At 41.9% G+C, this 25,938-nt stretch overlaps 3 protein-coding genes across 3 annotated transcripts in view; all 3 read left to right on the forward strand.

Moving 5' to 3' along the window:
• Positions 1 to 6,655: 6,655 nt before the first annotated feature.
• The window catches only part of LOC311060516 (actin-binding LIM protein 1-like), a 28,697-nt gene continuing 9,414 nt past the window's right edge, over positions 6,656 to 25,938 (forward strand). Inside the window, exons 1-6 of the mRNA XM_084078726.1 lie at positions 6,656 to 6,722; positions 11,712 to 11,849; positions 14,710 to 14,893; positions 15,102 to 15,208; positions 18,082 to 18,208; positions 18,320 to 18,413. Of these exons, the coding sequence (XP_083934852.1) occupies positions 6,707 to 6,722; positions 11,712 to 11,849; positions 14,710 to 14,893; positions 15,102 to 15,208; positions 18,082 to 18,208; positions 18,320 to 18,413 (666 nt within the window). The 5' untranslated portion in view covers positions 6,656 to 6,706. The remainder of the gene's footprint in view (positions 6,723 to 11,711; positions 11,850 to 14,709; positions 14,894 to 15,101; positions 15,209 to 18,081; positions 18,209 to 18,319; positions 18,414 to 25,938) is intronic.
• On the forward strand, positions 19,742 to 20,617 carry LOC311059558 (uridine phosphorylase 1-like; the record flags this gene model as incomplete). The annotated part of the gene is made up of 1 exon (XM_084077568.1): positions 19,742 to 20,617. Exon 1 carries the CDS (start codon positions 19,760 to 19,762, stop codon positions 20,615 to 20,617), a length of 858 nt encoding a protein of 285 aa, XP_083933694.1. The 5' UTR covers positions 19,742 to 19,759.
• On the forward strand, positions 21,595 to 22,617 carry LOC311059559 (abasic site processing protein HMCES-like; the record flags this gene model as incomplete). The annotated part of the gene is made up of 1 exon (XM_084077569.1): positions 21,595 to 22,617. Exon 1 carries the CDS (start codon positions 21,610 to 21,612, stop codon positions 22,615 to 22,617), a length of 1,008 nt encoding a protein of 335 aa, XP_083933695.1. The 5' UTR covers positions 21,595 to 21,609.

Genomic DNA, 25,938 nt, shown 5'->3' on the forward strand with positions numbered 1-25,938 from the left:
ATTCATAGAGGAAGACATGATGGTCCTCCTCAGTGACATTATACTCCAACACTGGTGAGAGGAACGTGACACTAACACACGTCACCAGCTGCTACAAAGATGTTGAGGACTTAGTGGCCAGTAGAGGACATTGCTCATTCTACATTTGGCAACTTTTAACCCTCTGATCTAAAAGTATGGTCTGTGTAGCCACGTTGATTGTTGGTATTGAAACTGAAACCCCCTAAAAAGAACTTGATTATTGTATTATCTTTGCAGCAAGCAGGTTGAGCACATCCACTGTATAGTTGCCATCAGTGTTAATAACCTTTCAAAAATGTTTTTTAGCTTTTACAAATGTCTGTTTCACAACACTGGCATGTGGATGTTTAAAAAAGGTTCAGTGTAGTGTCAAGTGTTTTTTGATCAAAACACTTACTGCTCTCCTGTATGGGAATCAAACTCACAAACTCTTATGTCCTTATGGGTACATCAGCTGGCTTTCATTTCGTGACAAATGCCCATTGCCCAGTAATCTATAGCTTGAGGTACAATCATAACGTGCTCAGCATTACTGGATCAGAAATCTCCCTTGATAGTCTGTCTGGACTATCAAATTCATTAATCAATATACATTCAACAGAAAATAAATACACTTGTAAACCAGTAGGTGGAGCCTCTTATACTGTTCATGTGTTGAGTGGATCGATAAGTGTCTAACCAAGAGATACATGTGTTGAGTGGATCGATAAGTGTCTAACCAAGAGATACATGTGTTGAGTGGATCGATAAGTGTCTAACCAAGAGATACATGTGTTGAGTGGATCGATAAGTGTCTAACCAAGAGATAAAGTGATAGGAATATCACCCCTCCTGTCAAGAGAATTTCATTGGCCAGTGATCTCTTTTTACTGTCACAGCTGACATCTTGACAGGTAAATGTAGCTGATGATTTATTTTAATTGTGGTGGCGTTTCATTCAGGTGTTTCTGTGTGGCAGCATGACCTCTTAAGCCCTATTTTATACTTCTGCTATTAACAAATTGCAGATCTACACGCTCATAACACATGGCATCGAGAGGCGTTATGAGCTTGTAGATCTGCTATTTTCAAAGAATTTTGAAAAATTGTGGGGAAAGAAAGAAAACATTTGAACATTTTCTTCTGACACGCCCCAAAATATGCATGCCAGGGTTAATGTGTTAAACGTGCAGGAACTGTCCATGCTCGCACACAGAAACATGTAAATGAAAAACACCAACAGTCACATCCTGCTGGTCAAAGCTGTCTGCTTTGAATAGGGTCTATACTTGTGTTTAGCTGTGAACAGGCATTTCATGGGCATTTTCGGCCTTTATTGATAGTATACAGACAGTAAATGGGGAGAGAGAGTTGGGGAGTGACACGCAGCGAAGGCCGTCGGGACCTAGGTGCCCGGACGGGCCTTCATAATCCTTTTTGCCCTACTATAGCTTGTGCGGTCATAATATGACAGCAGGTCATATTACACATGACAGTAGGTCAGGACGCATATTATGCGTATTATGCATATTATGCGTCCTGACCTACAGTGACGGGGTGAGATCTGCCTGAGAGTCACCGCTCGGCCACCTTCCACAGCCCTCGCAGATCCTGGGAAGAGCTATTCCCCTGCAGTGATGATGGCCCTTGTCAGGATGCTCTGGGTGGTAGCAGAGTAGAAGGGATTGCAGGATCTTCTCCAAGACCTTGACTTTCTTCAGCTGCCTGAGGTGGTACAGGCATTGTCTCACTTTCTTTGCCACAGCCGGCCCTCTGTATGCATTCTGCCATTCTCCAGGTCAGGCTTAGCCTGGTGAAATCTCCTTTGTATGCAAATGAGATTTCCGGAAGGGGGGGGGGGGGGGGTTACCAGGCTAGGTCAGGCTCTCTGTGATCTTGCTCCTCCCTGAGAGGTACCTGAAGCTGTTCTTCACCCTCTCCTCTAGTGCCCTGTTGATCTGGAGAGGCATGTAAGACCTCTGCTATGCTTACAGAGGTCCACGATTGTCTTTCTGACGTTCAGGAAGAGGCTGTTCTCCTGGCAGGCCCGCCAGCTCCTCCAGACAGGCCCCCCTCTTCGTCGTTTGTGTTGTCAGCAAACCTTGAGTCCCAGGTTTGCCAGCTTGCTAGCCAGCCTGTTGGGGACGGTGGTGTTAAAGGCATAGCTGTACTCGACAAGTAACAGCCAAACATAGCCCAGCACGTCTTTGTTGTCAAGGTGGGAGAGGGTGCAGAGGGTGCAGCTTCACATGGTAAATGTACTGTATGTGAAACTGCATTACTAACAGTGTTGCTGTAACCTATTTGTTTGTGGTGCGCCCATCAGGCAGAGATGGGATGGCTATGTATTGGTACATGATACTTGTGTATCAGATACACGTTGCGCAAACCACTGTCCCTCTCTTATATGACAACTGACAGTGCAAGGACTCCAGTATGCCTGTATCAAAATAGAAACGGACAGATATAGCTAGACGTGTTGAGTTACTATTATATAAAACTATAACATAACAGTGTTCAGTTTGTTTCAGACATACTGTCTAGTGGTCACCTCATCCCACCCGTCCTGACAGATGGCAAGTTTAAGGAAATCTGTTCATTGTAGAGAGAATGGTAGAATTGTAGGGAAGTGTCCGACTCCTGTCCACACTAAAATCCTAGTGTTAATTTATCCATTTGTAACTCCAAACTGTAAGCCAAATGGGTCTATTTGGTCACATTTGTACACTCTCAGACTCTCAGATATGCTGGTATCTCAGATACACTAGTATCCCTATTTTGGGGTCAATATGGGGGAAAGAAATTACATAATAAAAATGTTTTAATGGGGTTATTGTTATTTTATTTAATAGGGTTAATGTTATTACATTAACATTTTTGATTTAATGTTGCATTGCCATTATCTATTATCTTAATCCTGTCTCTCCTCAGTCCCCAGAAGGACTTATTGTGGAGTCTGCTGCAGTGTTTTGCTGCAGATGTAACAAAACAGTTGACATTCATACTGCTCATGCTCAGGACAAGCCTAAGACTATGAGGCCAATGATATTCTAGCTGAGTATTTTTCAAGGACACGAAGAACAGCTGTCATGAATGTGAGCAACCCAGCGCTCTGACCTACTGGAGTGGGATGAGGTGTTTGTTCACATTTGGTTGATGTGTGTGTGTGTGTGTGTGTGTGTGTGTGTGTGTGTGTGTGTGTGTGTGTGTGTGTGTGTGTGTGTGTGTGTGTGTGTGTGTGTGTGTGTGTGTGTGTGTGTGTGTGTGTGTGTGTGTGTGTGTGTGTGTGTGTGTGTGTGTGTGTGTGTGTACTAGAGAGTACTGAAACATGTCCATTCTCACTGTTCTGTTCAGGTCATTAAAATATACTTTATATATTTTATACATTTTTTAAAAACTGAATACTACTGTTTAACTCAATTGATAAATTGAGCAACAGAAAAGCTCATAATGCTATCATTAGGTTGAGGTCCATGGTTAGGGTGCAAATCTTACACAAATCTTACTTAAGTATCCTGATGTCTCTTTGGATCCAGTTATAATCTGGTCAAAGTTCAGAAATGTGTTCTGATGAAAATAAATTGATGGCTTGTAGTGCTGTGGGTTAGAAGCTTTACATATGAACATTAAACTGCAATACATGCCTGGTTAGAGATGTTTGGCTACAAGGCTGTTGTTTATAATCTCCCGCCCAATCACAAGGGATTACTGGGACTACCTTTTACATGACACGCTGAGATAAGTCATTGAACATGTAGGGTAAAGGTATAGGCTGATATGGAGGGGTGGATACAGAGGTCAGATCCTCTGTTTGCCCTGCAGATAAACCCTATATATATCCCCTTCTTAATCTTCTTAAAGGGAATGAAGTAGGAGTTAGGCTTTTACAGCCTGACGGCCAACTTGACATCCACGCCCTGCTCTTAGAGAGTATGAGTAACCTTTAATACCTGACGTTCGAGGAAAAGGATTTGCCTTTTTCGTGAGACTGTGTCGTGAGACTGTGTTTTTGTTTAGTTTCAGATCCAGTGCATGTGTGATCGCTCCGTGGGCGTCAGCGTGAAGCCCGGGCTGTTGGACGCGGGGGGCCTCGGCGGTGTCAACATGCCCAACCTTCCCAACCTCGGCAGCCTTGGCAGGATCTGTGGCACCAGCCACGAGGAAGAGATGGTGGTTTATGACCGGGCCAAATGGAAGAACTCGGTCAGGCGCAATACGATCATTGAGAATGGGGAAGTGGCACAGGTTATTTACCTCATCCCTAGGCAGGCCATGATGGAGCAACTTCCTTTCCTCAACCCTGACGACTACGTCCTGTGTGAAAAGATGGTCGGCATGCCGCCTGACAGCCTGCCATTTAGTAAGTATCATCTATGCTGTGTCCTACCCTTCCTGTTTTACTCATTAAATTACACACTTATCAGAGTAGCATGATAAACAATGCAGTGACAGTTGTCTGACCGGATGCAAGAAGAGTGGGCACTAAGGAAGAGTGAGCACCTCAATGTAAAATGTTCTATTTTGTCCAAAATAACATTTAAAAAATGGTTTTAAGTAATGTAAAGTATACATGATGTGAACATGCACAGTACATCATTATCAGACTAGTGCCCACTCTTCATGTTACCGTCTCACCTATGCCACAGTAGACTGAGTGCTGTCCCAGACATCACATAGTATTTGACGCTCATGTACAGTGCATTTACATGAAACCACATGAAACTAGCCTCCTTATATGCTGGCCTTGTCATAATAGGTGAACATTCGGCGGAAATAGCTGATCTACACGCTCACAGATAATCTATTTTCTTTGAAGTGATTTGACGCAGCCAAGTACAGACCCTTGGGGGACCCCGGTCAATGAAGCGTATAGAGTTTAAGTAGGTATTTTAGTATAGGTAATTGATCAGTTCATGGGGTACGCTAGGTGAAGACCATCTGAAAAGGACCCGATGATGCGTACCCTCCATACCAGTATTACTGTGGATAAATGTATTCCTGCGATGTGAAAATTATAACCGTGTCAGCTTGTGTCAACCATTTCACAATGCTAGAACGTTTTTTTTTTATGGATTAAATCTGCATTGTACAATACTCAGCCCCAAGCCATTAAGTTTCAGAACAAGCCAACTTTCACCCTCCTCTGTTGCATGTCTCCCTGGCTAACCATCACTAGTCTATCAAAAAACTTCACAACACAATAGACTAGCAAGACAAAATTAGTTTCTACCATCAGTTTGTTTCCGTTTTTTTATAAACGGCAGTGAGACAGTTTGTCCAGAAATTGGTAAATACTTTTCGCAGGGATACAGATAATTGTTAAGCCATTCAGCTTGTGCTGGAAAATCCAGCATAGTGGTAAATGGGTATGGGGGAGCATATTTTAATGAGCAAAAGAGAGGTGCCACGGTGTTTAAAAACAAATCCGGTAGGAGTTCTGGGAACAAGTGAGGAGCTTTTCTGAGTCTTTATTCATAGGTACAGTGGAGAGAGTCAGTAAACATTATGGAGAGTGTAGGAGAGAGAGAGAGTGACATGCAGCAAATGGTCCGGAGCATTTGAGGCCACGTACAGTAGTACTGTATGTGCTATAACCACTCAGCAATCAATCAGGTTGCCCCCATGAAGCTGCAGATACTGATGGAGAGTTTTTTTCCTCTGACTAAGATATCTTGTCATTCTGTTTGATGAAGAGAAGATGTCTCTTAGAACAGCAAATGATGTATTTGAGGTTAATGGTCACATCACAATTTTACGGCAGGTATAAAGGAGTGGCATTGCAGTTACATTAAATAAAGAATAAGAATGACAAGTAAGAGTAAGAATAATTGTATGATTGGATGGAGTTGTGACTTTTATGCAGGAAGATACCGTATATGGAATTCAAGTTACTGTATTAAGGATGTAACTCCATACTTTAACCCACATTATCATTCAATATGCAACTCTGGATTCATAATACAGTATATCTAGGCTTGGGGGGACTAGTATTCTGTCCTTCAGTAAGATAGAGAGGTGATCAGTTTCCTTTTGTACAGTATATGCATTGCACTAAATACTTCCATAGGTAAATACATTTTGGAAGAACAGATTAACAACATCTCAGCTGTTCATGGACATAGCGTTTCCTCTCTGGTTTTCATATGAATCCCCTCTGACAACTTTCAGTGTTTTTGTTTTTTTTAGAAAAGATGCGCTTCCTGTACTCAAATAATAGTTGTGTGTGTGTGTGTGTGTGTGTGTGTGTGTGTGTGTGTGTGTGTGTGTGTGTGTGTGTGTGTGTGTGTGTGTGTGTGTGTGTGTGTGTGTGTGTGTGTGTGTGTGTGTGTGTGTGTGTGTGTGTTCTCTCTCTGTGCACCACCATGTGCCTGAGTGTTTCATTGTACTGTATGTACACACCATGTAAGAAAGGCTGTGATATCCCCTGTCCCCCAGCACTCCCACTGTTTCTGCAAGTGAGATTCCATCTCTGTTATACACACACACGCACGCACGCGCGCACGCTTGCTGCATACCTCCTTCTTCTGTTTCTTCTTCACCTCCTGCCCCTCTCTGTTGCTCTCTTGTCTTTATATTGTCCCTCCCCCTCTCTCCCCTGGCCTGGCTGTATGTATGTCCTGTATTCTTCCCCTCCCTCACTCCACTGTGTGATCCACTGCGGTGGGAGTTACAGTTACCCCAGGCAGACGAGCAGGAGCCACTGGTCATGGTGGAAGAGAAAGGTACACACATTCTCAGGGGCTGAGCAGCATGGCTGGGAGAATTGCTGGTTTGTTATTGTGTGTCTGTAGTGTGAGCTTGTGCGTATGGATGGATCCTCACAGGTCCATATTTAGTCAAATTAACACTCTGGATTTGACTGTACCTTCTGTATCTATAGACTAAATGTTTGTGTTAAACTTTGTGTTTAACTCAGATTTTTATTTGTTATCAACTTGTTTGAAAGTATTGAGTTTTAAGGTGATCAAGTTCCTTTGTTGCAAAGTCGTGCTTCTTTGTTTTTTGTTTGTTATAATCATAACTCATAGAAATGTATGTTTGTAAGACACGCCTGGAAATTTGATGGCATTTATCTTTTCAAATCATTTATTAATGAGACATTAGAAAAACAATATGTTAGTAGTTTCACCTTGCCACTAAAATGTGTGACCTGTGATCACTGTTTCACAGGTCTTAATTGGAAACAGTAAAATCTGAGAGTTGATTTAATCTGAGAGCATGTGTAAACTTTTACACTTTCAGAGTTAAATTAACACTGAGGACTTGACTTTGTACATCATTGCGGTGTCTTGTCTATGTAGAAAGAACGTTTGCCCTTGTTGTTAAAGTTGTTACGTGGTTAAGGTCTATTAGTTGGCTGGAAACACTTGTCTCATTGTGGTGCGGCTAATTGTTGAAGGCTGAGTGGTGAAAGATAAGATCAGTGCAATGCCTGTAATAGAATAACTGACGTGTTGCACTATGACATAGCTGCAAAGTGCTACAAGGGATGGCAGTCGTGCCAACTATTGCACATTCCAGAAGGGACCACATTGGTCCTGACATTTCACTTACATGTCCTGTACAGCATTAACCACTTAAGCCCTATTTCAAAAATAGCAGATCTACAGATCTACTATTGTTGAAAACCTTTTCTTTTCTTTCTTTTTTAACTGTTGAAAATCTTTGAGGTACCTATGACATTCTTTGTACAAAATGTATTTTTTGCCTAGAATGGCAAAGATCCCAAAACAGTGGCTAAACTCTTCTCTGTACCCAAGTAAGATTGGCAGAGGTAGCGTAAAGGACATTCAGACACTCCATAATTGTAAGCATCACAAGCTTCTACGTGTGTTTTCCGCAGTGTTGTTTAATTACTAGGAAGGCCTTGCAGTGATTTAGTTTTTTGAACTGTATCTGAGTTGCAGTGGGTTCGTCTGAGCTGGCCAGTCATTGAAAGTGTTGGTGTGAGAGTGTCTAGAGCAGCACATCATCTAGTCGATGATTATCCTCAAACACTTGCTGTTTAAATAATGCAGAGCAAATTAACCAGACTCCCAATCAAATGAGACGCTGTCTGGCTGTGTAATATACGAGATTAGAATCACTGTCACTGGAGTGTGTGTTTACCTTAGGGGACTATCGGTTTGCAAACACATGGGGCCTGAAACTGAGCAGCATGCAAGACTTTTCTTTCTTGAAATGAAGTTCAGGCCTAATATAGCATGGCTATACAAAACTATCAGAGGCAATACCATGAGATGTCTTCAATCTTAACTTGATCCTGTGAGGAATGCAACACGCTCGTCCCTTCACACTATTAGGACCAAGTTCTGGGATTCAAACTCAGGATTGTATAAGAGAGAGCAGATTCTTAAGAAGTCTCCAATGAAAAAGCATTGCATCATTTTGTGAAAGTCCCTATTCATTCACATTCCATTTATATTGCTTCATTGCGGTTTCAGTAAGGAGGTCCACTGTCAATTTTTATTTTTTTTGTTCAAAATAAAAAAAAATCTTTAGTTGTTTTGTTGATGCATTAAGGTTGGCACTGTCCTCCTATTTCATCAAACCACATACAACGGTTGAAAGAAAATGTAATGGACAATCCTGTACATGTCTTAAACATCGGCTATTTTCAGCCCACGACAATGAGTCTAGATGCTTATTATAGTGTCCGGACCACTCACACACAGTCTGAGGTTTTACAAGCTGGAGATATAGGGGTATCCATGATTAGCTGTCGCTCTCATGTTTCTCCATCCTTCTAAATGTACCTTTTGCTAATACTTAACACTGTCGCAGCCATGCCATTCTAGGAGAGATCAAGAAAGGCCAAGTGTTAGGACTGGTATGTGGCACTGGTGTACATGGACGTGGAGAAACTGATGTTTGAAACCTCCATCAGGGGACTGGCTTTCTAGTTTTGTGTCTCCTTTCTACAGAAAACAATTATTTGACATTAATTTAGTGTGAAAATAAAATAAAACTAAATCTAAATACCTATACTGTAATACATTATGTAAAATACATATATACAGTCAATATATATGCACAGTCACTACAATAAAAACAATGCAATATTTGCAGGAAATACAACTAGTTGAAATGATAAATATAAAATATAAGAATTAAATAATACAATCACAATTGATGGATTTCCTGGACAAGCTATCAAAGATAGAAAATACGAAAAACTCTCAAATGGATGGTCTTTCTCTGTGTGTAGAGCTAATACAGATTCTACATTTTGATCGGTTATGGTTTTCTTTTCCGTTTATAATATTTGTTTCACACTGGCATTAAAGGGATGGTTCACCCAAAAAAAAATGTTTTTTCTATCGATCACACACCCCATAAAGCATTGAAGTCATGGAGATTTTTACGATTTTTTTGTCGCATTCCTAAGCCATTAATTTGATGACCGGCAGAGTAAATGGAGACTCTTTGAGTCTCCTACCAGAGACTCTGCCGGTCATCAAATGATTGGCTCAGGAATGCGACAAAAACAAAAAAAATCTCTATGAATTCAAGGCTCAAGACTCAAGGGTGTGTAATCGATAGGAAAAAAAGTCATTTTGGGGGTGAACTATCCATTTAACAGTGATATGCCTTTATTGTGGTGATTTTGTGGCAATGTTTTTCAAGGTGCTTCCCCAATGGAAAAACGGCGCTCATCCACTAGGCTTTGGCATTGTGACACTCACAGATGGATAAACTAACCCTGAAGATTTTACTGCGTGTGACTGGTTGCAATGAACTTTTATCTTAACATTTAGGAATGCAAGGCCTCTTAATCTAGTTTGTTGGTACTTGCGTGTCACCATGGCAACAAATCTCTTAAGGGGTGGGGTACGCGAGAGGCCACATACCAATAATACTTGACTCAGTTTTCTTAGCAAGAAGAATAAACTTCACGTTCGTAAAATGATCTTACTTGCAGTTTGCCAGTGCGGAGGGAACACCTTCCCACGTAAGAGGCCAATTATTTTCAGCACAAATGGCTATTGCAGCTGAGTAAGTTGGCCACCGCTATGTCTGTTATTCCTCTCTGGATTCAATTTAGGAATTTTTATGGGAGCCAAGCAATTAATTAACAGGTGTTGACTCCTGCTAACCTTGTACGAGCCAGACTACAGCAGATAACCTAGGAATGACAAAGGATTGAGACAGAGAGAGGGGGAGAGAGAGAGAGAGAGAGAGAGAGAGAGAGAGAGCTTGAACAGGATGGGCATTTATCACAGACCGACTGCATAGTGTGTGTGTGTGTGTGTGTGTGTGTGTGTGTGTGTGTGTGTGTGTGTGTGTGTGTGTGTGTGTGTGTGTGTGTGTGTGTGTGTGTGTGTGTGTGTGTGTGTGTGTGTGTGTGTGTGTGTGTGTGTGTGTGTGCGCGTGCACACGTGCGTGTGTGCAGGAGGAGGAGGAGGTCGGAGCGCTCTCAGTGTGCCACATTCTTTCCTCTCCTAATCACGTTCAGGGCCTTTCAAGTGGTCAGTGATTAGATTATGAAGGCATCCACCGCCTGCCATTATAAACACCACAGAGATAGAGAGGTGGGGTAGGACAGCTCCCCCCCCCCACCAACCCCAATTTTTTAAATAATAATAAATCCTCTCTTTTTAGTGCCAGGGCAAACAAAGAGCTGAATGTCCTACACCAATGGTTCTCAAACTTTTTTATTTCAACCCCCTTAACTCCCCTTAACCCTGAAGAAGACCTATTGTGTCGAAACAAAATAAAAAAAAAGTTATTGCATCGTGGCTGTGAGCTGTGTGACCTCTTTTCTTTGAAACAGTTATATATCTCCTGTGGTCAGCACCTCCTCACTACTGGTGTGCGCTCCTGTTCCATTGTTTGCCTGAAACGCCCTTAACTTCGACACTCTCAGAGTTACAGACCTGTAAGGGTCCATTTGGAACCCCCTGAAGGACCCCAGAGAGTCCCTGGACCCCACTTTTAACTCTGTCAGTGTACAAATTCATCAAACGGTCAATTTGGTTACATTTGTAAACACTCGGCTTTACAAGCGGATAAGTTAACACTTTGTACTGTGTTAACAGTACAAAGTGTGCTATGAATGATATTGTTAGTGTTGATTTGTGAAGTTAGAATTCATTTCTAAGCTGAGAGTTCATATTATGCTGCCTGTGTTTATGACCTGTTGTTCGTTTTGGCAGGAGGCCACTGAACAGCCTGCAGTCCTCAGGATAATTTCTATAGCAATGCACTGCGTGTTGTTGATAATTGTTGTGCGTGTGTATTTGTATGTTGTATGCTTGCATGCTAAAAAGGAAAAAAGCCAGCAGGCTTGCCTTGCATATTAACCTCGGTTATGTAAACACAATGAGGAGCACATCTCTGTGGGATCATTGTAATGAGCTGCTGAGGCAGAACGAGTATGGATCAGAGAGAGAAAGAGAGAGAGAGGGAGGGAGTGAGAGAGAGAGAGGCCTGCTATAATGTGCGTCGATCAAACTCTATCTTTGGTTTTGATCATTTTTCACCCATCTCAACAAGTTTCACCAAATTTGTAATGAACGCCAACATGGTATATAAGTGGTGGCTTGTTGTATAAATGGTAACTGTTTCTCATTGCTATGCAGATAATAGTTAAAGGTAAGGTGATAGGCACTAAAGCTGCTTCTGTGTGACATGGCACTGGCTAGGAATCGACTCTTTCCTGTTACTGTCTATGACTATATTATACTGACGGTGTCCTTTCTTTTGTCCAGTGGCACAGGATGGGTACCGCCCTCGTCCTCCAGCAGAGAAGCGTCGCGTTCTCTGTCACAGATGTGGGGAGTCGTGTAAGGGAGAGGCGCTTCGAGTGCAGTCCCAACACTTCCATGTAAAGTGTTTTACCTGCAAGGGTGAGTAGTGTTACTGTGTGTCATGGCATGTGCGTTTGAAGTTATGAATATTAGTTTGCTTGCTCATTATATAAAAAATGGCCACCTCTTAACCAACCAGAAGAACAAAATCACTTAAGGCACTAACAGCTTAATATAACTTTTGTTTTTCTGTAAAAGCCTCATTAGCAGCCCCTAGAGGCCGTGTTACTCCTTGTACCAACCGTCACCAACAATGCCTACCTTATAGCCCCACACTCTCACTAGAGGGGAAGAAAAAAATAAAATAAATAGACGACTTCAATTTATATGTTCCATAATAAAATTAGGGTATATTGTATATGGATTAACACATGTAAACAACAGCTAAAGGGTATTTATAGTGATAAGGAAAATCACTTGCTTACTCTGCATTTGACCCATCCTATTAGGAGCAGTGTACAGCCCCAAGGGGCGCACAGGGACCAATTTGGGGTTCAGTGTCTTTGTCTTGCTCAGGGACACTTCGGCTCGAAGCCTGGAGGAGCTGGGATCGAACTGTGAGTCTCCTGAATCCCAGGTGGCTTGTTCTACCTCCTAATCCACTGCTGGGAGAAACTGAATTGAAAAGGCCATATGGCCACCAAGATCAGTAGGGTTCATCTGCAATTTGCCTTTTAGGAAGTGTTTATATTTAGGTCTGAGGGTGGTACTGGACAAAAGATTGATGGTTCATCCTCTGGAGACCATGAATGCACTCAGCAAGATTCACGGGGCAATTAGAGTATGACGGTATGACTTTATGTTAAGCTGTCGCTCAGGCGTTATTGTTCCCATACCAAGCAGGCATGTTTTTTTCATGCCTTTCAAAAGCGTGAGCACTGAGGTCCTAGTTATGAATGTGACATTATTTTTATCATGTAATGTGTTGTACATATGTACTACTTGGATGGTATGCAGTTGGTTCAGCTCAACATTTTCAGTCAATCTAGTACATTTCCAGTGAATTAAATATTACAGTGCATCGTAAGATAAATCGTATCATGTTGCATTTATCATGTATCAGGCTATGAATCATATCGTGTCCCAAGTATTGTGATACATATTGCATTGTGATGTCCTTGCCAGTACCCAGCCCTAATGGCACTAATTAGGCAATGGCAATCCTCCTCACATCTTTTAGATTCCAAGATATCTTTTTTATGCAAGTAGAAATGTTGGGCTATGGGTGACTCTAGAGTAAAGGCAGGGGGTTACCAAAATCAGTAGAGTTCATCTAGCCTCCACGGTATTGTGAGTGAATCCCACGTGATCAGTCTGGCAAAGCCAGGCTAGAGTTCATCTACTGGGGAGCATGAAAGTCTGGGGCAAACAAACATTTTTTTGGTGAAGAAAAGTTAGCCTCATGAAGGTGGAGATCATGAGATCATAAAACTATGCCTAAATCTAACCTTATTCCTAAACTTAACCTCAGCAAAACTATGCCTAATCCTAACCTTATTCCTAACCTTAACCTGGGGGCGAGTGTGTTTTGGGGTGAGCCTTCCGGTTGCCAGGAGAACAACTCAGTGTTGGATAGTCCTCAGTACAGGGTTATGGTGCTGTGAAGAGAACATCCTGTAACAAACAGTTGTCCTTGCTAATCTACACTGACAGCCCTCTTGTGTTGTAGCTCTTTAATTTCGCAGCAATGCTGTTTACGGCTTCAGAGAAAACAATGGAGGCTTTTCACAGAGCATGAAGCCTGCAGACATTTTACAATGACTGAATGAATGATTTTGTCTGCTCCACCAATTCTGTTCATCTGTTTAATTTGAAATTGAAAATGAAAGAAAACCTGTTGCTATGATTTCAGTAGGCTTGATCAGTCTTCTGTTGGTAATTGCCTTCATATGCCAAGAATGATCTCTGGCTAAAACGTCTTAGTCCCGCAGTTCAGTTGAAAATAGAATAGAAATGAGAATTTATTTTGGATCCAGGATAAATGGGAGCAAAACAATAACTATAAAAACAACAATAGCAATGATAACTTTTCCAGAGTTCATAAAAATATGTAATAATGAAAGATTAAAAACAGCTCAAATATAGATTGTATTGAGTTACACATCATGACTTCTTTACCGCATTCTTCAGCAATGCCAAGAGAGAACAGTTGTAATGATTATTCTTTAAACCGGCCAGCTTCATGCAGTCTTAACAATAATATCAGCTTTAACATACACAGTCTGTGCTGTGATACGCTGACAATAAGACAGGAATAGAACCACGATACTCTGTCCCTGGCGTCTGAGTGCATTCTATTGTGTCAGGACAGAGGCTTGTTTAGAGGGACGGTGCCGGAAACGAGCGCTATCAAATGACTCTGGACAAGCTGAGAGATAGCTGTGGCTGCCAAAAACCTGTCATTGCACTGATATAGGGTCAGTCAGTGCTTCTAAATCTATGCTGGTAAATACACACTCGCACAGACTCCTATACACTGAAACGAACACACACGCACGGGCGGCCATGTTACTGTATAGAAAACGCACATACACACGCGCGCAAGCCCACACACACAGAGAGGCACAGAGAGACATACAGTACATTCACTCCTACACATGTGCAATGTACATGACATGTTCACATATATTGTACATTTAGGTACAATCAAAGCAGTCTCACACTGCAGAGTGTTCCAAGAGTAATACAATGTTTTGGCTCCATGCACTTACCGGTATTCTGGATTTGAAATGATATGATACGGTTGAATGATGTTGACTCACCACACCCAAGCCCTGTAATTAGAATTAAAAGAAATGTTAAGGTACAGCTGAGAAGAGTTTACATTGTGGTTGTGTAATGTGTTTTGGATGTGTTATTATTTAAATTAACGTGGGCCTGGTGTTTTGTGTACTTGTAGTGTGCGGATGTGACCTGGCCCGTGGAGGGTTCTTCGTGAAGGACGAGGAGCACTTGTGCACGGTGGACTACCAGAGGCTCCATGGCACCCGCTGCACCAACTGTGGGGAGTTTGTGGAGGGGGAAGTGGTCACAGCCTTGGGGAGGGCATATCACCCTGCCTGTTTTGTGTGCACCTTCTGCAAGTAAGCACATTATGCGGGCACAAATACTTTCTAGTGTGCAAAAATCTATGTTTAAATTAAATCAATTGAGTTATCCTAAAATGGTAATTGACAAAACATTTGTAAAATGTTATAAACATTTTATTTTTTAAGGGCACGAAAAGCATTCCATCCATCTAGCTAAGATGGGAACTTGGTAATTATTGTCTGTCTCTGTCTGTTCTTACAGACGGCCCTTTCCTGCTGGGAATCGTGTCACGTTCACCGGGAAGGACTGCCTCTGCCAGCGCTGTGTCCAACCCATGTCTCCCACCCCGAAAGACATCAATTCAAACAGTGAGTACACCTTAAGACAGTGGTTCTCAACCTTTTCAGGCCGTGAGCCCCCAAAATAATCATATTTGAACTGGGGACCCCCCCAAAATAAACATATTTGAACTGCGGACCCCCCACCCTTACAAGCACTTAGGATTGTAGGCATTACATTTTGTTTGACTCGGTTCCACAGATAAATATTGTGAAAATAGCAGATCTACAAGCTCACAACGCCTCGCACAGCGAGGTGTTGTGAGCTCAGGAGGTAGAGCGCCCCCCTGGGGGTCCCGACCCACAGGTTGAGAACCACTACCTTAAGAGACCTTCAGTGTCAGGTATCAGACTTGCAGATTAATAACTATCCTCCTTAAGAGTCATGGGGGAGATGTACTGTATTATGTTTATGTATCTGTCATTATTCAAAGTTGCTGTTGTAAATGGCAGGCCAAGTTCAACAGGTTATTTTAGATTTGTGTTAAAAATGTATATTGCAAGTGGTCTGTATCATTTTCAGTTTAATGATTTAATTTGAGTTTGCTCAGATATAATGGTTGGTGACATCATTTATGCTATAGGGTTGTGCTGAATGTCTGAGCTCTTCCGTTGCTATTTTAAGCAACAAGGCATTGATTTAAAAATAAGTTTGCTAGGGAATTTCACATTTCAGAAAATGTGAAAAAAAAAAAAAATTAGTAAGCATAATTAATCATACATACATCAAAAGACTTCAACAGGGATCAGGTAAAAAGGTTTACCAGTTCCAGGTAACAACATGAGTCTGTTACCTCACAAATCAGGTCACTCTCCAATCCATTGGTCCCTGTAGGTCAACCAAGGTTAATGACTCTGCCCGTCGACACTCTCATACAGTACATACTTAACCTTGAAATTATTATGGCAGGGATTATGCAAAGACTCACAAAACCAAAGGCCTAAGAGGATCTCTCTCTAGCAATCATTTAAAAAACGAAGCAATAATAATAACAGCAAAACAATGAACGACACAAAAGGATCCACAAATATTTCTCCAAGCTTTGGAAAACAAAGAAACCCCAGAAATCTTTGCTTTTGGGTGTTTTTGCACTGTGTGTTGGCTTTTGGAAGCTGTGCAGGAAACCATATAAGAGAAGTAGCCAAGACACAAATGACTGCTCAGAGTAACTTCAAGAATGGGAAATGTCTCCAGCACCAACAGCTGTCAGCTAGTTACTGAACTGTACATTTATAATCTAGGAATGGGACTGGGGAAGAATAGGCTCTTGAGCTTAATTTATTTTAATTAACCAACAGTATCAGGCTTTACTGCTCAGTGTCTGAGTAAGTAAGAAAACGTCAACGTTATTTCCATTTGTTATAAAGGTTGGATTATTAGGCAAGTAATGAAATAAAGTCCACCCTTGATGCCTAATTTATGCTCCATCGTACGATAGCAATCTGTAGGTCTTTTGGAGCATGTAGATTTGCTATTTTAGATTGCGGTTTCTGTCAAACTGGATTAATTCATTTATTTGAATTTATTTGAGGCTGCCAGAGAGATGCTCTAGTATTATGGCCCCAACCACAGAGACACACATACTCATGCATCTAGGCATGCATGAGTATGCGCACACACGCACGCACGCACGCACGCACGCACGCACGCACGCACGCACGCACGCACGCACGCACCACACACACACCACACACACAACACACAACACACAACGCACGCACGCACGCGCACGCACACGCACACATGCACACAAAAGCACATTCTTGTTGAGCTCAATGGGCTCTTTGTAGCATGCCTCAGTGGAAATGCTCAATCATTATAAGGGGAAGTGATTATCAGATAAAAGACTCAGATAAGCCGTTGTTTTTTTTGAAACATTGAGATTTCCTGCAGTTTACTCTCCTGCAGTTCTTTATGATCTGGTTTAAGATAATCTTCCTATTACCATTTGGTAGAATTCAGTAGTATATAATTACGTATCAGTCTATAATTATAGGTGCATTATACACTATGCACCTTTTGTAGTCTAACCAAAATTCTGAATACTGGGTGATTGACTCTACTAGAAAGTAAAAGTATTAGACTTGTAATGCCATCTACTGGTAATAGGCTATAAGGAATTTACAGCTGCTATTATCAATTATTTTCTTAGTGATTATTCCATTCGTTGCGTTTTTGTTTAATGCGTTTTTGAATAATATATTTATTTATATACCAACGAATAAACATGAAAGAATTCAAATAGATTTTTTGTTATGGACTAAATGGATGGATGGATGTCAGATAGATGGATGTCAGATGGATGGATGTCAGATTGATGGATAGATGGATGGATAGGTGGATGGATAGATAGATAGATAGATGGATAGATAGATGGATAGTTAGATCGATATCACATCTGTGGAGAAATCAGAAAAACATCATCAGACACAGTGAGACTGTTCAGCAGCTACGGCAGCAAATGCATGGTCCCTTGGCCTTTTTAACTTTAGTGTAACGTATAGAATTACTAAGGCTTTGACTGCATTTATTCAGCTGTTAAGCACTTATTCCCTATTTATACTTCGTCATACGACGGTGGCAGATGAAAATAGCTGATGTAAAAGCCACAGTATGATGCATTGCGACGTGATGCATTGCGACGCTGAACATAATTGAAAGTTCTCGCCTACAATGACACGGCCAAAATAGCGACGCCAGGTTGAAGGTGGTTAAACAACATGTTCCGTTTGAGTGTTGGTGTATACTGTATCTAAATGATGTGAGCATTTCTTTATAGATTTGTTTTATCTGATGTTTTTTATATAATTTTTTCATTATTATTTATTTATTTTCACTTTTTACATTATTTATTTGTATTTATATATATCATTTATATATATTTATTTATGTATTTTTACAGACTGTGCAGGTTGTGGTAGAGACATCAAGAATGGCCAGGCCCTGTTAGCCCTGGATGGACAGTGGCACCTGGGCTGCTTCAAGTGCAAAGCATGTGGCAAAGAGCTGAGTGGAGAATACATCAGCAAGTGAGTCCACATCCTGCCTTGCTTCTATTCACAGTCCCTTCATACAGTAGCCTATATACTGCTGTAAGAACATCTTGTGACATTACTCTGTAAATCCCTGTGCTCCCTCAGAGACGGTGTCCCTTACTGCGAGAGAGACTACCAGACCCACTTTGGCGTACAATGTGATGAATGCCAGCACTTTATCACAGGGAAAGTCCTAGAGGTAAAGACATGTTTCCCGCTGCCTTAAACCACATCAGTGTGAATGTGAAAGTTGAAGAGTTCAATTCAGAAATTCTATTTATGTGAATTGATACCCGAAGTTCATGGTTTTGTTTTTCTAAAATATGCATATCCCCCCCAGCCAATTCTGTATGTTATCTGCTCTCTTTTATGTTGTACCGTTGTTGTGTTATGTTGTTATGAATTATTGTGTCACTTTCTTCAACTTGTGGATATCACATTATCAGTTTGAAGCTTGGTCAAACACACTGATGGACTCTGTGCCGCCATGTTAAAAGAAAAGAAAAGAAAATAATAACCTTTTAAAAACAGTCTTGTGGCAGCATGATTCTACCTCATTTTCATTCCTGTTTGGAGCCAGTATCTCAACAGTTTTAGTATCGTTACCATGCAGACGTTAAAAGTATCTTTGGAAAGAAAAGAAAATGTGTCTAGATGTGTTTATTGGTTCCAGTGGAGAGTGAATAATGAGATAGAATCATCTTTTGGGAGGAATACCCATTTATTATGTGAAAGAATAGCTTGTCATTCTCATTCTAGCAACAGTTACAGTATGTACGAGGCTGGACGTTCCAGGCAGTAGAGGACAGTAACGAAGTACATTTACTTGAGTACTGTACTTAAGTACATTCTCTTAGTATCTGTACTTTACTTGAGACTATTTTTGTTGATTATTTGATATGTAAAATAAATATATAAAGATCGATAGAATAATCGCTAAGAAAATAATGTATAGTTTCAGCCCGACTACAGTGTGTGAGGTAGGTTACATACAGTCATGTTTTGATGGCATGGCTCTGTAGGAGGTTGCCGTCTATAAGAGGGTCAGAGGGTCAGTCTGTCCGTCTGTGTGTTTGTCCGGAGCTAATCTTGCAAACCACTGGACCAATCAGTGCCAAATGTTAATGTTAAGTTATAGTAACTTAGAAGTAGTAGAAGTAAATGAGTGTGTTTTTTCTTTAATTTGTCCATTGGGAATGCAATACCCGTTTTACCTGTCTACCCATATTGGTCAAATTGGCGACGTGAGTCATGGTGACATGAGGGTGACCTCAGAGATCCGCCCGCCCACCGTCTGACATCAGAGTATGTATCAGAGTTACGTTGAAATATGTTAACATGACTCCAAATTTGGATAGATATGTCAAATGACATCAGCATACAGGGATCCCTATATATGTTTTGGGCGGACCAAAGGAAAACATACAGTATCTGTATATATTCTCATAGAATAAGTTACTAAAAGCTTTACAAAGTAAAATGGCCTCAAATGATGATCAGCATAAAGCGTCTCTGGTTCAGTTAAGCAACCCACACCTGGACACCATGAAAGAGGACGTGCTTTACCACTTCAATCTTGGAACCTCCTCTCACGACATACCAGCTATGTTTGGCGATGTCAAATTTGTGTGTGTTGCGGGAAGTCCTTTGAGGATGAAAGAATTCAACGAGTACATTGCTGGCGTGCTGGGTTTGGAGGACCCCAATTCTAATTACCCGAATATTTGTGAAGGGACAGACCGCTATGCCATGTACAAAGTTGGCCCTGTGCTTTCTGTCAGCCATGGAATAGGCGTCCCATCCACGTCCATAATGCTACATGAGCTTATAAAGCTCCTTCATCATGCACGTTGCACAGATGTTACAGTCATACGCATTGGAACCTCAGGTGGAATAGGTCTTGAGCCCGGCACTGTTGTGGTCTCCAAGCAGGCTGTAGATGCCGAATTCAAGCCCACGTTTGAGCAGATGATCCTGGGGAAGAAGGTGGCCCGTAGCACCAATCTGGACCATGGCCTGGCTGAAGAGCTTCTCCGATGCGGTGAGGAGCTGAACCAGTTTGACACGGTCATTGGAAACACCATGTGTGCCATGGACTTCTACGAAGGCCAAGCCCGTTTGGATGGAGCGTTCTGTTTCTACACCGAGAAGGACAAACAAGAGTACTTGGCCAAAGCCTCCGAAGCCGGAGTCCGCAACATTGAGATGGAGTCTACAGTCTTTGCTGCCATGTGCAAACTGAGTGGTCTACGAGCGGCTGTGGTCTGTGTGACATTATTGGATCGTCTGAAGGGAGACCAGCTGAACAGCTCTCATGAGGTTCTCCACAACTACCAGCAACGTCCTCAGATCCTGGTCGGTCACCTCATCAAGAAGCAGCTGAGTGTGTCTGGCAAACCTTAATCTCAAGACAGATTCGGGACATGCATTGAGGTTATCCGATGCTTTATGCAAGTTAAATGCAAGTTAAAAGAAAAAATCACACCCAGTGTGAAGTGGGCGGTGTGTGGTCATCACAACATGACTCACTTATCCAAAAAGGATAAATGACTTTTTTTAAAGTCCATACTGCTATTCATAGGGCTGCACATGTGTCATGTGTTTCGCTAGCCAATCACAGTCCTGAATTTGCAAAGTCAGCCAATCACATTACAGTTAGTGGTGATGACACTAGCTGTAATGTGATTGGCTGACTTTGCAAAAGTATCGATTTGCATTAACAATGGAAGGGTTAGGGGGGTATACAAATATTTTGGTCGGTGTCCAAAACTCACTTATAGGGGGCGGCTACACCGCCCCAAAAATGATATGACGTTGACCCAATCAACATGTATCAGTCAGATATTTCATTGTACTTTCCGATTGGCTATGACTGTCTTCAAAGTTTGCAGGAGGGGCCCGTTTTACAGGAACTTTCTGTGTCTGTCTGTCTGTCTGTCAATATGACATGATGATACTGACGTCATAGACTGGCCTGGACCCCATATTTGGTTATGCCTCACACATAAAATGTTGTGTGGTTAAAGCTTTACCTGCAGGCCACTTCAGCCTTTTTATATAAGATATTTTGGGGGGATTTTCTGCATTTATTTGATAATACAGTGGAGAGACAGGAAACAGGGAGAGAGTCAGGGAGTGACATACCATACTGTGCCTGGGAATCGAACCTCGCTGTCAGGCATCAGAGTCTATGTGGAACGCGCCTTAACCACTTAATCAGACTTCCAGATTGCTGTGATATTAGTTTCATCTTCACATAAACAAACTGCTTCCCACTGGTGCTGTTTACACCAATGCTGGTGAAGCTAAGAGATTCGCTTAGAAATCAAAAGAATTGAATAGACACATCCTTATGGTTCCGCCCACAGCGCTGCTTTTGAACAACAACTGAAAGGATGTGTGGGAGAACAGCTTGTACCCTGGCTCCTGACGAGGTGAGTCGTGCCTCCGGGTACAGAGACCGAGGAGGACAGCGCCGACAGCCCAGATGGAGAGACGGAGATGCAGACAAATACCGGCCCTCTTACAACAAGAGTCCCCAGTCTATGAGCCCCGTCCTCTTGTCCCAGAAGCATTTTGATAAGAATGCACCTGGAGATGAGTGCGTGCTGGCGGCCATGCGTTGGGGCCTCATACCGGCATGGTTCAGGGAGAAGGACCCGAGCAAGATGCAGTACAGCACTACTAACTGCCGCAGGGAGGGCTTGTTGGAGAAGAAGTCTTTCAAGGACCCCCTGCTTAAAGGACAGCGCTGTGTGATCCTGGCCGATGGGTTCTATGAATGGAGGAGACAGGATAAAGAGAAGCAGCCCTACTTTATCTACTTTCCACAAACTCTGGGTCATAGTGAGGCAACAACACCCTGCACTCCAGAGAAGGAAACCCCAGAGCTGAAAGAGGAGGACAAAGAGACAGATGAGTGGAACGGGTGGAGACTGCTGACAATGGCTGGACTGTTTGACTGCTGGACACCGCCAGATGGTGGGGAACCTCTCTATACCTACAGCGTCATCACTGTGGATGCTTCTCCTAATCTACAGGGCATCCATGACAGGATGCCAGCTATCCTGGACGGAGAGGAAGAGGTGAGGAGATGGCTTGACTTTGGGGAGGTGAAGTCTATGGATGCCTTGAAGTTGCTCCACTCGAAGAACGTTTTGACCCACCACCCTGTCTCGTCATTCGTCAACAACTCGCGCAATAACTCTCCGGAGTGTCTGCAGCCAGTGGATCTTCAAAAGAAAAAGGAACCCAAGCCCACAGCCAGTAGTAAGATGATGATGAGCCGGCTGAAGAGCAGCTCCCCAGCCAAGAGGAAAGAACCAACCAAGCCAGAGATGCAGCCTAAATCTCCAGGGCCTCTTGAACAGTGGCTCCAGGGTAAAAAACCCAGAACCAACTGAAGACACTGGGACTGAAAACTCAGCATTGATGAGACAATTAATATCAAAATTCATGTATTCATTCCTTCTTTATATAAGAGCCCCAGGGCTCAAAATGTCATGTTGTTTATAAATCAGTTCAAGGAGCTTAGCAGTTTTGACGTTTAACTTTATTAAGAATTTGTGTATTCTCTTATTTTGGAAAAGTTATACTAGTTATGTATTACATTTAGTACATAAGTTACACTACCTCAACTTAATGTTCTAGTTAAGTTTTACTACATACAGTACATGTGGTTACGTGTTACTGGACATTTTGGAATTCAATGTTCAAACTTTCATCTGACACGGTTTCCCAAAGCTTTTGAATAATACTAATATATGGTCTTAACTAACCAGAAGTGTCTGTGGATTTAGCCATATCCAATGCTTGCCAAAGTGTGTAAAAAGCAAAGTTTGTTGTTTACCCAGGGTGTCGGACTAAGCACGAAGCTTGTTTCCAGCCGGACCCTGCATGGAAGCCTTGCTCAAGGGCTATTCAGCGGTGATTCATGATTGATGTGATGAATTGGGGAATCGAACTAGGGACCTTCCGGTATCGAGGCCGCCCCTCTAACCACTAGGCCACCGCTGCCACTCATGTAGGGCCATCCACACCAAGAATGATACTGTACCGATAATATAAGCATTCACACTGATGAACATAAGTTCCTGTAAACATGCCATGTAAATTAGGATGGATGTTGATTGGCTGTCAGTGTTTACATCGTTCATTAAAGGACCACATGGAAACAAGAAGAAAAAAAAGAAATCAAAATAATTATACACAGATAAACAACAAAAAAAAACATTTCACGCAGCGCTCAGGGTTTGCCAGTTGTACATTGATCAAGAGCGCTATCGCAGAAATACCTATAGTAGCATGCCTGTATTTTGGTGTGGGAGTAAACCCATCGCAATCACAGGGAGAACGCTCCACACAGAAATAAAAGGCCACCCTTGCCGGGATTCGAATCCGGGTCCTTGCTGTGAGGCAACAGTGCTGGATATATACAGAATAGTGATGAATGTGTAAACAAGTTGTGCAATTCCCACTGTTGCAGTCTGATTCAGAGAAAGTCTTACAGTACATGTGATGTACTGCATTGTTGTAGTACTGTGCATTATGCCACTGATCTTAGCTGAGATCCTTTTTATTGGGAATCAGATGTACTACACTCGGGAATGCCTGTGTCCCTTTATGCCCATATGCAGTTCAGTCTCACGTCTGCCCGCTGGTGACTTATACCGTATGCATAGATTCCGCGCATTTATAGTAGGATGGTTGCTATTACACAACTATTATTATACATCTTATTTACCTCTATCTCTATTTTCATACAATGTGGGATTTATATTTTATGAGCTTGAATAACGTAATTACTGCGGCACTCCACTTTAACAAGATTATTTAAACCGCATCAAAATGTGCATTCCTTGTGTGTGGGCCTGTTATAATTGCTGTCAATGCTAATAAACTAAATATTAAAGGAATATTTCACTTTCAAACATGTTTGGGGTCATTTTAACATCTGCTCAGGCTTTAGTGTGCACCCCAGACAGTTCTTAAGTTGCATGATTCAGTATTTAGATATTTGATATTCATTTTATCAGACACGGCCCCTTTCTATACAAACCCATTGTAACTGCAAATTCCATTTTAATCATTTTAATGATAGATTCATTGAAAACACCCGTCCTTGTTTCTGGTGACTCATACTGCCCTCCTAATGCTTGAGGGGGCCGTGGTTTTTCAATTACTTTTTTCATTTTTTTCAGGCTGATTCAAAAGGAATTGTTATGCACATCCATGTAGATCACTGGTGCAGGACAAAAACAATAACTAATAAAGAATAAAATAAGTCCTGCCTGTGCGGACTCCTTTGACGTCACAGGCTCACCACATTAAGTCCGAGATCCACGAAGCCACGCCGTTCCCATGTGGATCTCGAGATCCCTAAAAGTGAAGAAAAGGCTGCACACTCAGCTGTGATGCAGAATAATTTAATGATAACCAACGTTTCGACCTGGAATGGTCTTTTTCAGGGATCTCGAGTTCCCTAACATGCGATTCCACTTTGGGGATGATTGGATGTTGCATTCATGATATATGGCGTTTTTTGTAAAAATATAGAATCTGGCCACAATTTCGTGAATCCAATTACAGTATGAAAACTCAAGGACAATTTCTTGATTGTACGACCTACTGTGCATGCCAAAACATTAAGTGACCTGTTATTGCACCTAAATGCACCACAATGAGGCTGATTAGAAAAATTTGAATAGAGGTTCTTCCTTCGCAAAGTTTTATGCCGTTCGGTGCAGCAGCGTTTGAGATTAGCTTCTCACAGACACACGGATGGACAGGGGCGAAAACATAATCCCTGCCCCTGCTCTTCCGGCCTGGCTGAGATAACAATTTGAATCTTAACCAGAGTTTGGAACTGTTTCATCATAAATCCAACACAATGTTCTGCATGCTGGTGCCCCACCTCAAGCACCTGGAGCCTCTCAGACAGTCTGAGTTTACCACTGTTCAAACAGATAAAGAACACATGTGTTACATTCCTTTAAAATGGTAAAGATGACATAGTACGATATGTTTCAGTCTGACAGTGAGCTTGCATTTTTATGGGGTATGACTATGTTTTAATGTGTTGTGTTTTCATACTGTATGTGTCTGTAACTTTTAAATGCTGTTCTGCCTTTCTTGACCAGGTCTCCATTGAAAAAGAGATCTAATTTGACTTTTTTTTCTGGTTAGATAAACCACAGGAAGCTACAGATTCCATAGTTTCCTGTGGACGTGTGGCTCAACTCATGTATGTGTATACTTGGCTAAATTCAATGAGTGATTGGCAGCAGTCAGTGAAATATTATCAACAAGGCAACAAAATCCAGACTTTTACACAAACCATAAAATGACCAGCAGACCTTGGTATTTTAAAATGAAGCCAGCATGATTACACATTACACATTACTAAATACTGGTGGATGTTGTTTCAGAGGAGGGGTGGGCCTAGATGCTGTCATGCAGCCAAGCCCCTCTCATTCCTCGTGTCTGAAAACATCTGGTATCGATAGTCCCTTGGGAGATGGACTGTTTGCCCTTTTACATACTCTCAACCACAAGCATGCGTAGCATTCAGAACTTTTTATACATATCCGATATTATGGCAGCATGTTGGACATCTAACAAGAGACTTGTATATATTCCAAAACTAGTTCAGCAGAATTCAGACACAATTGATGTCCTCCCCCTTGTCATTGATGCTGAACGCATCTGCTGACAGACTCTAGAAG

This window comes from Gymnoscopelus microlampas, assembly GCF_963454915.1.
Source record: "Gymnoscopelus microlampas genome assembly, chromosome: 14".
NCBI lineage: Eukaryota > Metazoa > Chordata > Actinopteri > Myctophiformes > Myctophidae > Gymnoscopelus > Gymnoscopelus microlampas.